The sequence below is a fragment of the Trachurus trachurus genome (assembly GCF_905171665.1).
Source record: "Trachurus trachurus genome assembly, chromosome: 10".
Classification (NCBI taxonomy): domain Eukaryota; kingdom Metazoa; phylum Chordata; class Actinopteri; order Carangiformes; family Carangidae; genus Trachurus; species Trachurus trachurus.
The window spans coordinates 15,089,279-15,105,296 of NC_139894.1; the positions used below are offsets into that span (position 1 = coordinate 15,089,279).

Consider the following 16,018-nt stretch of genomic DNA (forward strand, 5'->3'; position numbering starts at 1 on the left):
CCATTGTTCGCAAGTGTAAAATGATGCATAATGTTTCATTGTCTTTAAATGTCTCTATTATTCAGAAACCATCTTATGTGCATATGAATATGCATGATTTCTTATTGTCATTATTCATATGGTAATTTGTCATTTCACAACTGAAAACTTGCTGACGACAGTATTAAACACTACTGTAGTCTTCAAGGCACCACCATTAACTGGCAAAATAGCATCATTAAGACCCAACTCACAATATGAACTCGACAAAACAATTAAGTAAAAAGTGAGTAACTGAACCACAGCTCTGTCCTTTCAGGTTAGTATTTGGCTGAGATTTTGTTATTCTCTAAGATCTTAAGTTATTAATTGACCTTCTCATTTTTTAACCTCTCCTTCAGGATCAGCCAGTCCCTTCTATTGATTGCCTAAGTATGTCTGCCAATATTTAACGTAAGCTTTGGACAAACAGCTTAGAGCTATGGGAAAAAATATCATATTAACTGTTTCTCATATAGTTTATGTGTGTTGACTATTGAATTCTAAAAGGTTAAAAATCTGGCAAATAAGTTCATATAAAAAAATAATAAAGCTTTTGTTGTAGGAATCATTATCTATTTATCCCTTTTGGAAACAATAGGATATTTTTTATGAAGCTTATGTATGTATTCAGGTCAAATTTATCCTGTTGGTAATGTGGAGGAAAATTTTGAAGATGAACTTTGAGGGATATAAAGGCTCGTAAAAATGTAACATTACAATGGTGACTGACTATGGTAACTATTATTAAATGCACATTTGATGGTAAATCTCTAACTGATTATGTTTGAATCTATATGAAAGGTAAGCTGCATTGTTCATGCTTAAGTTATTAACATTAACATCCTGCTAGGGATGAATAAAGCATTCTCTATCTATCTATCTATCTATCTATCTATCTATCTATCTATCTATCTATCTATCTATCTATCTATCTATCTATCTATCTATCTATCTATCTATCTATCTATCTATCTATCTACCTATCTATCTACCTATCTATCTATCTATCTATCTATCTATCTATCTATCTATCTATCTATCTATCTATCTATCTATCTATCTATCTATTAAATACTGACTGAATGACTTATTGCTTCCTCCAAAGTCGATGTCTGATTTTCAGGTTTCATGCAATCAGTCTTCTTGATTAGTTACATATTTTTTGGCTAATTTAAATGCACATGTTTATTGAAACATCCTTAAGTAAAATATATAAATTAATATAAGGATTAGGACAGTAAGAAAGGAAAGAATTTAAAAGTCAAGTGATTTTGATGCAGCTTGAGCTCTTATCAGCTAAATCATGCTACATTAAAAAAATCTGTTTACGTAAAACTTTTGAAGCAATCTCTAAGATGACACCTCTGATGAATCACACAAATCCTTCTTCATGGGGTTCCTGGTTGGAAAACATCTGTGCTCCTATAACTTCACACAGCGTTACAGAGATCATGCATGGAAAACACCATGGGAACCAGTGAACAATCCTGGTTCATCAGTGACTGACCAGAGAGGTCACATGGCCTATGTTTAAGATATTATACTTATACATACTGCTAAAGGTTTATGGGATTTTGCTGCACATGCAAATATAAAAATAAATAGGAAGTGAAAACTCTCAGACTCTATCTGAAACAAAACCCTGCCGTCTTCCAACTTACAGTAATATAAGAAAAAAGACAGGTCCCAATTAGGAACACTTTATTCTTCTTTGCCTTATAAAGCTCACAGGGCTCATGTGGAGTCTGTGGTATAAAAAAAAACGGAATCAGGAAAGAAGATGTAGCAGGTATAGAAGTAGGATTGGTAGGACTTCTTATTAAGAGCTGACAAATATCTCTTTGAGATGCTGTCTATAGAAAGAAGATTGACAGCAGGGGTGGAGGAGGAACAGCAGACAAAATTAATTTCTCCAGGAGGCAGGCATGGATTCAGCAGCCGCTCAGGCTTGAAACCTTGATCCTGCTTCCTCCTTTGAGTCAGGCATAATCAGTCTGATCTGAGACTGAAGAAAAAGGAGGGTGTTTGGTGTGTCAGATGAAAATAATAAATATATTACCCCATGTTGTTTCATCACAATCTGTTTATTCCCTCTAATGCAAATAGGCAATCTTTGTGTAATTACTATTATTTCTAACAAGTGTGGGTGCTAGAGCCCAAGCCCACACTGTCACTGGCTGTGGAGGGACACTGGGTGGCTGCAATAAATAGCCTAAACATTTTTTTTCCTCTTCTTATTGCTCTATAGCCGTAAGTGGGACTTTAACCCCAATCCAAAGTCAGTGCTATTACCCGTTGAGCTATCTATCTAACTGTTGAGCCCTTAGGTCCACTTTACTATGACAAATACTTTTCATCTTTTCGTCGTCTATTCATTATAGGAAAACAAGACCATCTTCTGCAGATCTTGTTAACCCATACAGGCAGGAGCCCAAAATTAGATTTGAACCAACGTCTCCCCCTCCAAAGTTAATAGCATTACCCACTGACCTGTCCAACTGGTGGGTTATGGTCTCAGGTCCAACATACTATTATCTTACATTATACTTACTGATGATAATACTTACTAATAATGCCATCAAAGATGTCAATATATCAACACATCATTTTCTCTACAGAATTCTTATTCTGTGGGAAATCATTATCCTGATCGAGCCACACGTTTTTATGTAGGCTATCATTTGCCTGGGTCCTCTCAAAGCTGTATAGGAGAAACACACAGGATAACAATCACTTGATCTGATGAGATCACAACGATCAGTACTATAAATACAATAAATTCACCAATCAATTGCTTTTTCAGCTGTAAATTAAGTGAATTTGCTGAGACTATTTTCACAGGTGAAATTCACTTAATTTCACAGCTGAAAAAGTAATTGATTGGTGAATTTATTGTAGGCTATTTATACTGATCTTTGTGATTGATCAGAGTGACTCTGTAGGCTAATAAGTGGAGTGATTCCAAGAAGGGGGGGGGGGGGGGGGGGGGGGAGTGAGTGTTTGCGTGAGATAGAGAGAAGAAGGGGGTGGGGGTATTTGCATTTATTGAAAGGGTGTAGGTATAAAGCTTTGCACAGGGCGCCTACAGCCCTCTTGACACAGTGACTGTGTGTGGTAGGCTACTGGCTCTTGTGGAGCTGCTCGCTGTGTCCGGTTCCTCAGCAGCCCCTCCGCTCTCCTCACTACTAGGCTACTATGGTCGTGCACATACGCGGCTGCAATTTCAGCACCACAGACAGCTCCGTCTCCAGCTCCAGCTCCAGCCTCAGCACCGACGTGACCCTGCGGGACACCCCGGCGTCCCCCTACGTCCCCGGCGGGCTGAGCCGGACCGGCCACACGGTGGTGGCAGTATGCCTCGGCTTCATTTTAGTGGCGGGAATCCTCAACAACTTCCTGGCGCTGCTCGTCTTTGCAAAGTTTCGCGCTCTCTGGACGCCCATCAACCTCATCTTGTTGAACATCAGCCTGAGCGACATCCTCGTCTGTGTCTTCGGGACCCCCTTCAGCTTCGCAGCCAGTCTGCACGGGAGGTGGCTCATTGGAGAGCACGGCTGCAAGTGGTACGGGTTCGCCAACTCCCTCTTTGGTAATGGACTCCTGCAGATACAGAGATAGTACATGTCTGTTTGCCACTTGTGTTGAAACTAGGAACTTTTATGATAAATTCAACAAGTTGGGTGATTACCTTTGTTTTAAGCGGAGTGGTAGCCTAATTTAAGTTTTGGTTCTCTGATAGCAAAACCTTGAGGAGAAATAGCTTAGGTAACAATTTTCAAGTAAACATTTACCAAAGTCCAAAACTAGATAAAATTAACTTAGGCTACATAGCATAATCAGAATTATGATTGGATCATTATCAATGTAGCCTAATCTGCTTTCAGTGCAATATAGCATATTCAAATCTGATCATTTAAAATAGTGCGATAGATGTGTCAAAAATCAGTCACAATATTTCTATTTAAAAATGTAGTGGTGTAAAATCATAAAGTGGCATAATATTAAAATACCATTACAAAATTCAACTGAAGTGCATTTTTTGTATATGAAAAGCAGAAACATGCTGCAGTGTAAAGTGTCACTGATTTGAGAGACATCTGAGAAGAAACAGTTCTGTTTAGTTTTTAAATTACTATGTATAGCCTAGGCTATCTTATAATCCACAATGACAACATAACCAGGTCAAGATGTGGCCAGTGACTATGAGAGAAGTTGTGCTGTTTCAGTCCATTCATCTTGTGAGGATGATTGAGGTCGGTTGTGAGATTTGACTAAATTCATTTGGTTTTGCTCCATTGACCTATTTTTTCTGTTGAATCCTGAGTTAACTCGCAGCACAGGCAAGCTACAAGCTACAACAAAAGATTTCAGTTAAAGGGTTTTTGCAGCCAAGTTAGAAGAGCACAGCCTGTCTTTATATTTGTTGGACAAAAGAAAGACTTGTATTATGTCATAATCCTGCTGATGAGTCACTCTTAACACACATCCATGCACTCTTCGATGCCCCTTAAAGGTTGATTCATAAAGTACCATTCAGACGCACGGTAATTAAAAGTGCTTTACAGAGGCATTTGCAGAGGTAAGACATTGGAATTGCATTGAAAAGGCAATAAAACAGACACAAACTAACACATAGACATTTTCTTTCACACAAGTATTGTAAGTAAAGCACTTATCCAACCTAAAATCTAACTTAACCAAGATATTTTCTCAATACTCAAACTGTTATGTGGATCTCAAGATCCTTCCTTCTATGATGACAGGCTTTATGAGAATTGTATTAATGTGATAATGGCATTAAATGGGATTTCAGGAACATGAATATCTGTCACAAATTTCAATTTTGTGATTTTTTTTTTTAATTTCAAATGACACTTCATGCTAGTGCTAGAGGAGAAAGATAGCAGGTGATAACCAAAGTCATCAGGATTCAGTGTGTATGAAGTGTGAACGTCTGTGGGAAAATGTCACGGCAGTCCATCAAATGGCTGTTTAGATAGCTCAGTATGGGCTGAAGAGGTGGACCAAGTGACGCAAACATTGTTGGCGTCTACAGAGGCAGCATGAAAAGATGACAGCAGCTTGAACATCATGTCAGCGTGGATAATTCCCTCTGGGTCTTCTTCAGGGTCTTGAGGCTTTCTGTCACAGTAAAAGGAGAAAGAAAGACTTTTCCACACACCTTCAGGTAGCCCACCTCAGTCACCTCAGGCATTTACAGAGCTGGTGGTCTGTGATGTGCTTTCAGTCAGTGGTTTCTACACTATAATTACTCCACTGATTGATACAGTACATTTAGTGGCGCCTTGACAAAGATCCATGAGGATCGACAGCAGTAAGAGGGCACATGCTTTCATCACACCGTGTGGTCACAGACGTTCACATGAAAGTTTAGCCTTGTTATTACCATTAAATAAAAGGCACTTAGCATATGATACTGCGTGGCAGGTTGGGTTGTATAGACTGTCCATCACCAGCGGAAACCAGTTTAAAGTTGTTGGTGAGAAGTGTTGTTCCGTACAGTAACAAAAGATTTGTGTCTGTTTTCTCCTCTTTTGCTCCATAAGGGATTGTGTCCCTGGTGTCCCTGTCTGTCCTCTCCTACGAGCGCTACACCACCGTGCTCTGTTCCTCCCAGGTCGACATCTCCAACTTCAGGAAGGCCTGGCTCTGTGTCGGAGGCTCCTGGCTCTACTCCCTCCTCTGGACGTTGCCCCCCTTCCTGGGTTGGAGCAGCTATGGCCCCGAGGGACCCGGGACCACATGTTCCGTCCAGTGGCACCTCCGCTCCCCCACCAGCGTCTCATATGTGTTGTGTCTCTTCATCTTCTGCCTGCTGCTGCCCCTTCTACTCATGGTCTACTCTTATGGCCGAATCCTGCTTGCAATGAGGAGGGTGAGTGGACACCAACCTGTTACACTCGTAGAAAAGGTGCAACATATTAAACACATAAGCTGCTTTAACGTGGCAGACATAAGGCTAACAACTAATTTACAAGATATAAAGTCTCATTACCATATCATCTACTGGGACATGCATTTATTCATAAAACTTCTTTAATGAATTGTTCTTTATACAATGTGTTTGATGGGGGAGAAAAACAAAAAGAGGAAGGCAAAGAAGACACAAAGTATAAAGTATAAGTCAAGCACTGTAGCTCTCTTTCTATATTTGTATCTGTATTATTGTGTATGTACATCATTTAGGTTTAAATGCGTACGGCGTCCCGTATAATTAAAAAAACACAAATGAGAAAATCACTGAAAACAGACGGCAGCTCAGAGCTAAAGTGGCTTGGGTCTAAATTTAGAAACAGATGTGCACTTCCAGTTGCGTCTGTTGTTGTTTTGACAGACTAGAGATACTTCACTTTCTGCTTGAAGGGAAGTGTCTCCACTGGAATTCATTTCCCCATGTTTTAAATCACAGGTGTTTCTTCCTTGTTTGCAGTTTAATCGTGCCACCTAACTAGGCGTGGTGTTGCCTTTCAAGTTGTCTGTGATGGCCACCCTGTACAGTCACTCACATGACACTGTTGCTATGTTTCAGTAACAATTTTCTGGCAGGAAAGCATACAGATTAGGTACTGTACAAAGGTACAGTATTCAAACACACATGGTGCAGGCTGCATGCATAGAGATGTCATTTTCTCAGGATAATGTTCTGAAAGTGCCGCCTTTCACCATGTCCATCTGCTCAGACATGAAGCCTTAATAGCTCGGAGGCTGAGTGACGCCTGTCAAACTCCCACTAACACTCACTCCGACTCCACTTTTTTTTTTCTTTAAAGGTAATTTCAAAGAGCATCAAACCAGATAATCCAAGAAGCCACCGCTCTGTGTTTACAATCTTACAATCAATTTATCCATCAGGAGAGGGAATGAGGGGCAGCGTCTCAGTCTCCAGTGACTCATCCCCACCTCAGTGGGGCTTATATAAGCTCACCAGTCTCACAAATAAGTAATAATAAAGGGCTCCAAATTGGTGTTGGGTCCCTCCATGCACTTTCCTGCTACTACTCCTATTAATGAATCACCTAGAAGGTATTTTTAGATTGTGGAAGCAAACTGTTACTAATGGATACCTGCTATTATATAAGCGACTCCATTTTTTTTTTTTAAACCCGGTGCACCTGGGGGAGTCGGAGCGTATGAAGGCTTTGCTGACTTGATTACCGCGCTGTTGAATGGGGGGCTCAACCGCACACCAGTCTCCCTCCAACCGAGAGTACAGCCTTAGGCTTTTCTTAGAAACAAGAGCAATCGGTGCACAGAGCCTTCTGGCGGCTTCTCAAAGGTGACTGAAACTGACACGTCAGAAGGAGAGATGGCATTTATATCAACAGCATCAGTGTGGATCAGGGCTGATTTTTTTTCTACACATGACAGCATCACATTTAGATTGTATTCACAAGGCTGTCTATAAAGCTTCTTCTTGGAACTGCCATGCACTTCTGAGATTAAGACCATTCCTATATTCATCTTGTGCTGTTGAATTGACAATGCACATATTTCCTAACAATAAAACAAAATAAATAATTATTATAACTATTTCCATATATTTAGAGGAGCACAACTCTGTAGCACTCTTGGGTATATTTATTATATGCTGCTGAAATAACATAGAAGTTCTCTGTGGGTAAAACTCGAAACAGAACAAAAGATCACCTGAGCTGATGACCGTTGCATGATAGGGGATGTTGGACGCATCGGCAACGAGGTGAAGTTTAATTGATCGTGTGAAAGATGTGCAGTAATGTGACATAGAGGAGGGCCACGTTCACCAGGTTGACATTCTTATTCATTCATGAAGCACCGTGATGAGCGTCAGAGTGGTAATTACACCAGGCGGTGACCACAGGGGGATGAAATCAATACTGAGGAGGTGACAGTCACAGCAGATGAGGCAACGCTTTAACCACTGTGCTCATGATATATCCAAGCTAATTTTAGCCCACAGCCACAGTGCGCGGCGATAAAAACCAGCAGGACAGCTGTAATGAAACACACCGGAGCATGTGTAGTGTCCACACGGCTGCTGCTACAGACCAAACTTGAACCATGCACTGTTTTTTCTTTTAATGAGGCCTTCTATGGTGACCGAGACACAGCCATTACTGAGTCTGACGTGTCGGTCTGTTCTACTGATCCATGATGTCCGTCACGCATCCTGTTGCACAGAATCGGAGACAAAAGGTCTATATAGCTGAAAAAGGACGGATATTTAAGCCACTTTACGTGTCACAAGAAGTCCTCAGTGAAAGATGCCTGTGTGTTTGAAACAGAACGCCAGACCAAGAATGATGCTCTTGAGTTGCATTTTGAGAAATGCTTCATAGGATCCAGTGCTTTTTGGTGTTTGACCCAAATAAGGGCAAAAAGCTACATTTCTAAAACTAAAGACATGCTGATTGACTGTCACAAATAGGCTCAAAAAAGATGTAACAATTTTAAAAGGTCAAATGGTAGATTGTGTCAACACATATAACATATCTTGGAACTGTCACTGACAGCAAACTGGACTTTGAGGCAAATGGTGAAGATATGTGTAAAAAGGGCTCTTAGCTCAGTTGGTAGAGCAGGTGCCCCATATACTACAGAGGCTATAGTCCTATATAGGCCCTGTATCGAATCCCGACATGTTGCTGCCCCTCTCTCTGTCTCAACTATACTATCCATTAAAGGCATAAAAGCTCAAAAAAATATACTTAAAAAAAAAGGGGACACCAGTGCCTGTTCTGTTTTAGAAAACTGTCCTCTTTCCACGTTAACAGAATCATGTTGACCTTGTTTTATTGAGTCTAAAGTTCTCGTGTTCTCTTGTTTCATGGTTTGGGAACTTGTCCCCTAAAAATAAAAACTGTTTAAACCAAACCATAAAATGGTCAAGCAGGCTGATTGGAGAGTCTCAGCCCTACCCATTATCCCTGTACACTAAACAGTTACACAGGATGGCTGGTTGGCTCTATTTTAAATTATGACTCCCACCCTCTTAATGCTGAATTTTAGCTGCTCCCATCAGGACGGGGGCTCACAGTGCCAGCCTGTAAAACCAACCGCAACAAAAACAGTGTTGCAGCCATTAGTGTTATTAACAAGTGGAAAAAAACTTTTGTCCGTTTTCTTTTATCTTGTTTCCTACTGATGCCACACATACCTGATCTTCCAATGTGGTTTTATGTATGTCACCGGTTTTTTACCTACCGATGTTTTTTACTGATTACTTGATATTTCTTTCATCTTGTTCCTACTCCTCCTCCATACCTTGTTTCTACCAGGGGTTTTCCTTTTCGCCTTGAGCAATGTGACAGACATGTCCTTGTCCTGTGTTCTTTGTGTTTGTGTTAAAGGAGGCTGACTCACTGCAAACCAATTTTACCTAAGAGGAAAAATAAACTGACCTTGGCCATGACTTTGACCTATTTACTTGTAATTGTCCATACGCTTTGCAAACATTATGGAAAAGCAGCAACAAAAAAATGAAATCTGACATGGCCCTTTAAATCTACCACGTTTTCAACAAAAAACCTCTTTACTCAAAGTTTGTTTAGTGACTTTCTCAGAGATTTTCTCACACCTCACAGCCTTCATCAGAAAACGAAATTGTGTGACATGTAGCTGAATTTGTGTTGCCCTTTTTGTCTCTTACATTGTTCTGGTGGATCTTTGTTTGCAGAAATATTAAAATCGTATTGTAGGAAGCTGCTTCCAGTGTGTTGCTTTCATGCCTGTCATTGCCCATAGGTTGGTATATCAGTATTCACCACTGTGCCATTGTCTTTTTTTGATAACACCACTGGATGGCACCAAAGAAGGACATTTGCAGATGCAACACGTAGTGTAGTTTTAGTGTAATCAATCATGAAATGACTAAGACAATGAATTTAACCAAACAAAAAAATAAAAAACACACCAACTACACAGACATGTGTAGAAAATAGTATTTAGATTTCAATTTTTGGTCAAGACAAGTTTAACATCTGTCTCCTCCTCTCGTCATCTCTCATGTCTGCAGGTGGGTAAGATCAACCTGCTGGCAGCTCAGCGCAGAGAGCAGCACATTTTGGTGATGGTGTTGTCCATGGTGTCCTGCTACATGCTCTGCTGGATGCCCTATGGCATCACCGCCCTCATGGCTACTTTCGGCAGGCTGGGGCTGGTCACTCCTATGGCCAGTGTGGTTCCCTCAGTCCTGGCCAAGTTCAGCACCGTTATCAACCCTGTCATCTACATGTTCTTCAACAACCAGGTGAGAAAGCTGCACTGAGTGGTGATGAATGATGACCCATAGTCCAGGCCTTCACTGCATCTGTCACGAGATTGAAGTATGTATGCAAGTATGTAAGATCTGTTGGCTGCAGCACATACAGTATGCTGCAGCTCTGTATCTGATTGTATAAAAGAGCTGAAAATAAAGTGACATCCACAGAGGAGAGCTAAGCTCAGTCTCAGTCACTTTACTCCCAGTGTCTCTTCACTACTTCATGTCTATGATAATCACATGCGCTCTCCTTCCCTTGAAGCCTAATATGGGCAACAACAATTGTTCCTACAAGCATAAATACATGATGCGACTAATAACTTTTTATAGCATATGACTATTATTTTCCCATTGCATTTACATTTTCATGATTAGCAAGGTCCTACTTCACATTGTTATGGATTTAAAAAGTGTTAAAATTATGATTCAATGTACCCTTAATATAAAGAATGTTTCCCTTCAACATATGAATCCCAGCTTTAACCAAATGAGGTGGTTTTTTTTAACATCCTGTTTTGTGCTTTTACACAGTTTTACAGATGTTTTGTGGCTCTGATGAAGTGCAGCGGTGAACCTCAGTGTGTTCATGGAGATGTGCACCCAGCTCCCAAGACACAGCTTTCAGGCTTCTTCCCCATTCATAGACAAACGTCTCTGAGCTCTGCACAACCTCAGACCCAAAGCGGCTCCAGGAACACCGCCCTCTGTAGCCGGCACACTGAGCGCCACACACTCGTTGTCCACTACACTCCATGAAAAATCTTTTTCATCTGACAGACTGTGACTGTGTTTTCTGAATGAATGTCCACAATCCAAAGTGCAACTAAAAGACACACCCACCCTCTAGCTCTCAACACCTCCTGCCTTTGATTTTACACATGAAGATGAATGTCACTGTCAAATCTGTAACATGTGAATGTACTCAGTGCCATGCAGTCCAGCCACTGCTCAGATGCATATTTAAGTTGGTCATATGTTGACCTTCCACGTATGCATAATGCCAATGTATAGTATATGCTCTGAATGAATGCTATGGAAATACATTATGTACTGTTCTCTCTCTGTTCCCTGAGAGCATTGAAATGCAGACTTATATAAAAAAAATCTACAAATCAATGAATGTCTGTCACGGTTTACATACAAATATGTAAAAATAAACTCAAACTCCAACTTTTAAATTACTCTTACATGTGTCTTTGATTTTGATGCATTACCCTTGTCTCTCAATTGTTTTCCTTTACCACAACAAACAGCAACCACATATACAACAATATAGTACTGTGTAATATGCTATTTAATGGAGAGAAAAGACATAATTTAACATATAGGAACTATAGGTTACTTGAATTTAACTCAACTAATTTTATATTGTCTAGCACAGAGTAGAGATGACAAAGTAGCCAAATTAATGAGAGTTTATCAACATTTATTACAGTAATTGTTTATTCATGTACATGTAAATAGTCTACATATAACTTATCAGTTGTACAGTACCATCAGAGGAAGCTATGGGGTGTTGCAAAAGTTGCATGATATGAATGTTTTCAGTCTTCTCTAAGTGGTTGCTTACCACAACTATGCATTTGTGGAAGTACAAGAGAGTAATCTAGGTTGTTTTGGCTGCATGCATGTCAGTCATTTTACAATGTGCATTTTTCAATGGTAAAAATCTACTCAAATAAGCTTTTGTGGACCAGAGATGCCATATTAATACAGATTTGTGAATTTACTAAACTGTATAGCACATGTGGTTATTTTATGAAGTGCATTATACGGTATAAAGAGCAGTATAATATCCATATTAAGGAGGATGAGAGCACAAAACCTTGTGGCACCACCTGTGCTGGATTTACTTGTATTCTTTCAACAAAATGCTACTTCAACATTCAAAAACTGCAAAGGTAAAATATATTACAAAGAAGCAGTAACAAATAGTGGCATGTAATTTTAAAAAGGACTGTTGTAGATTATAATTCATATGTTTACATAACAAAATAACAGTATGGCTGTGACTTTTCATCTCCAATGTGGATTTTTTTCTCTCTCCTGATCCTGTCACTCGTGTAAATCCGGCGCACAAGGCCCTGAAGCTGCACTGACTCACAGCTGTTAAGAAATAATTAAATCTACTAATCTTGCAACTTCACAGAAACCAAACCATCATTACTTCATGCTTTTACAACATTCCATGACTAATGGTGGTACACATGCCACAGAAAATGTTTCGCATCAGCCAGATGAGACTGCTGCAGCCATGACGATGTGACTATGTTGCCACAACTAAGTGGAGTTCATATTCGATGGTTATTATTACAGACTGACAACTGTGTGGTGTGTGAATAAATAATTACTTGAAATCAGAATGCTTTCATCTCACATTTGGCCTTTCTTTTAGAGGTGTCCCTCCTGAATTCACTTGTGAAGTGAATGACCAAATAATCAAACCAACACTAAAAGACACCTTTGCTTTTTTGGACTGTCTGGTTAATACAGTCTGTTTTGTGTTGTGGTCACTGAGCTATCACACTCATGTGCTATTAAAAGAAGTGTGTAGTAAATGTGTTCTTTCCTGCATCTACTGCCAATCATCTATTTGCTGATGTTTGTGAACACTTTGTAAACAGGCCTACTGGTATGCTTTTTGCAAAGTTTCTAACATTGAATGTTATTTTATGTCATACATTACAATGAACTTAATGGGAATTTTTCCTATTTGCTAAAAATAGAAATGTGCGGCACTCTCACACAGAAATACTGTGTAATGCCAAGTCATATGATATTTTGAGAAGTTTAGGTAACAGAAAGAAAAAAGGGGAAAAAACCATGTAAGAAGGTATTTCACATGAATGCATACATGTACTCACCAAAGGTCACATCTCTTGTAGATTTTCACTTTGAGGACCTCAGAGCTTCCAGGAAGTAGCAAGAGTAAAAACTCAGTTGCTCGAGAGAGCAGCAGTTCAGATGTGCATGGGATGTCACGGACAGCAGGCAGCTCTAGATTTCACCGTGACTCTCTACCATGATCAACACTTACCAGACCAGCCTGGCGCCTCCGCCGGTGCCACCGCGCCTCAACAGGTCCCACTCTGTCCTCATCCCAACTCAACTTCCATCCCCAGGCCACAGCAAGCCTCTCATCCGATTCTTGGTTGGTGTGGTGGTGCTGCATTTACTGCTGTCTGCTGGAGGATTCATCTTTCTGTACTACAAAGACAAAATGGTAAATATTTTCTCATGTTTGAGGAATTTAGAAAAGAACAGTTAATATATTCTAGTTGAAATTGTATTAAGTGTTGGTTATATTCCAGGTCATGACAAGTTCAAATGAATTACTTTTAATTTAATTTAATCTAATTTCATTGAATTTAATTAATAAAGGTGATGGCTTTAAGAAAAAACACATTTTTAAAGCATATCCACCCACTATTAAACTTAAAAAAAAAGAATTCTCAACAACTGAAACTATAATACAGACTTTTTTCAGTTGCATTTTCAAATTAACACATGAAGCAACTGTCTACAGCTCTGCACATGGTCTCAGCCACATAGGCTATACTGAAATAGATCTGTGAAATTCACATAGACACAGGAAATGCTCTTGAACATGCAGGTGAGACGTAAGCACAGTTTCTTCTTACAAAGCAAGCATTTTGTGAAAGAAGAAAGAGAAAGCTTTTTCTATTTGAATACAAAATATCAATGTTAAATGTCACAGGGAAATCCTGATTTCAGGACATTTTACTGATCTTCTTTCTTCATTCCTACAGGAGAGACCTCCGATAGCTGAAGGACAAGGTACATTTCTTTTTATTTATTCCTTCCTGAAACTAATTTTATACATAAAGTTGATTACAAAATATAAAAATGAAAAACATCACAAATTCTGAAAACTATCTCTGACCAGATGTTTGTTCTTTTTCTACAGTTGCTTTTTCATCATCAAAAGAACAGAGAAGTGGATTCAGATCCTTGGCAGCCATGGTGGTCGACAGGAAAACAAGAGAAAAAAATTCAGGTGAGAAACTGGAAATTACACTTTTTTTTCCCAATGCAAATGGCCAAACATCTATTCAGGAATTAAGAGTAAACATGTTTTTGGTACTAATTCAGTGACATAAACCTCTCTCTCTGTCTCTCCAGCGGGGTTCCTCATGTGGGAAATGGCCCCCTCCATTCGTAGGAACATCAACTACTACAAAGAGAGCTGGCTGACCATCCTGCAGCCAGGTGAATACTACGTCTACTCCACGGTGACCTTCTCCAAGAGCCACCCAGAGGACCCGCTGGCCAACAGAATCATGCTGAGGAAAAGCGAAAATGAAGATGCAACAGTGGTGATGGAAGCTTCTTGCAGCCTGCACAGCTCCCCAACCCAGAAGATCCCCAACCTGTGCACAGCCACACAGGGGAAAGTGGTCAAGCTGGAGAAAGGATACCAGCTTAGTGTCTGGGTGCCAAACCTTTCGCTGGTGGACTACGATGACAAAGCCACGACCTTTGGGATGTACAAACTGTAGGAACTCTTTATAAGCAAGTGCATGGAACTAAGCTGAAGAGAGGGAACTCAGTGAACAAATGGATATGGATATGAATCTACTGAGAACACTGTTTAATACCCTGGATTGATGACTTCTTTTCAAGGAAACCACGTTCTTTAACTATAATTTATTAACTTTTCTATCACTGTGTGTTTCTGTGCTGTTGTTACAAATGGTTGTTCTGTATTTATTGTTGTAGATGAGATTGTATGGATGTGAAATTATTTTCTTTTATATTTAAAACTAAAATTTTACTTCATCAGTTTGTATTGCATCTGCTCATTATATACATTAGAGACTGAAGCATCTGGTCTGGAGTGATGTTGGCAGTGTTGGGTTGCACAGCTATTCTGCATGAAAATGTAGAACATTATAAATTGTCTAAGAGAGAGGTTTGCTGATCAAGAAATGACCAACAGGGTTTTAATTTTTTTTATTTTGACAAGTTAAAAACATCCAGATCGTTATCAAAACAGCAAAGTTTGTACAATACTTATTTAGCATAACCAAAGCGCTTCTCTTTTGGTTTGTATCATATTTACTGTCAATGCAAAACCCCACCAGCTGAGTCTGTTCCACTTTGGTCATAAATTGTATTTCTAGGACGCAAGTAACCACAGAGCAAACACGAGCATTTTCTCATGACGCTAAGCCACAATAAACAGGACTACTAGAGATATAGGTTACCACTTGAGAAGGGAACTACTCTCACAGTAATGTTGATCCTTTACAAGTGCACACATGTCAAACTGCATGTTGTTTTCAGTGGTGTGACAAAGATTAACTTTCAGAGGGGACACTTCCAGTGTAAACATATGAATGTTTTTGCAATTTTTCCCTAGTAACAAGTTACAATGGGTTTTAAATCGAGCTGAATGAAGACTTTCCACTTTCCACAAGTTTTTTCTTTCACTCCATTTAGCCAATGGTTTACATTCATTTCCATGTGTGAGTCATAATTACTTAACAGTTTGACTGTTGAAACTGGTTTGAGTTGTGTAATCCATCACAATGAACTTAAAACTGTCTTAACTGACATGTATGAGCGCATTACTGTGATATTTTACACAACTCAAGAAGTAATATCTTTTTTTATATTATATATTTTATATTATATTTTTTTTACTCTGTATATAATTGGATTTAGACCAACACTGACCTAAATGACATGGAAATTGGAAGACATTTTAAGAAT

General features: G+C 39.4%; 2 protein-coding genes across 2 annotated transcripts; both read left to right on the forward strand.

Moving 5' to 3' along the window:
* Positions 1 to 3,216: 3,216 nt before the first annotated feature.
* tmtops3a (teleost multiple tissue opsin 3a) lies at positions 3,217 to 11,038 on the forward strand (the record flags this gene model as incomplete). The annotated part of the gene is made up of 4 exons (XM_083981212.1): positions 3,217 to 3,610; positions 5,589 to 5,917; positions 10,037 to 10,270; positions 10,814 to 11,038. The coding sequence occupies 4 exons, from the start codon at positions 3,217 to 3,219 to the stop codon at positions 11,036 to 11,038; spliced, it is 1,182 nt and encodes a 393-aa protein (XP_083837338.1).
* Positions 11,039 to 13,259: 2,221 nt separating this feature from the next.
* On the forward strand, positions 13,260 to 14,841 carry cd40lg (CD40 ligand). The gene is made up of 4 exons (XM_083980742.1): positions 13,260 to 13,505; positions 14,053 to 14,080; positions 14,211 to 14,300; positions 14,426 to 14,841. Exons 1-4 carry the CDS (start codon positions 13,305 to 13,307, stop codon positions 14,800 to 14,802), a joined length of 696 nt encoding a protein of 231 aa, XP_083836868.1. The 5' UTR covers positions 13,260 to 13,304; the 3' UTR covers positions 14,803 to 14,841.
* The last annotated feature ends 1,177 nt before the right edge of the window (positions 14,842 to 16,018 follow it).

What these genes read in the sequence shown, in the direction of transcription:
- cd40lg (XM_083980742.1), top strand. Translation starts at nt 13,305, where the DNA reads ATGATCAACACTTACCAGACCAGCCTGGCGCCTCCGCCGGTGCCACCG. An exon ending in TGTACTACAAAGACAAAATG is followed by an intron (nt 13,506 to 14,052) that starts GTAAATATTTTC and finishes TCATTCCTACAG; the next exon opens with GAGAGACCTCCGATAGCTGA. An exon ending in AACAAGAGAAAAAAATTCAG is followed by an intron (nt 14,301 to 14,425) that starts GTGAGAAACTGG and finishes CTGTCTCTCCAG; the next exon opens with CGGGGTTCCTCATGTGGGAA.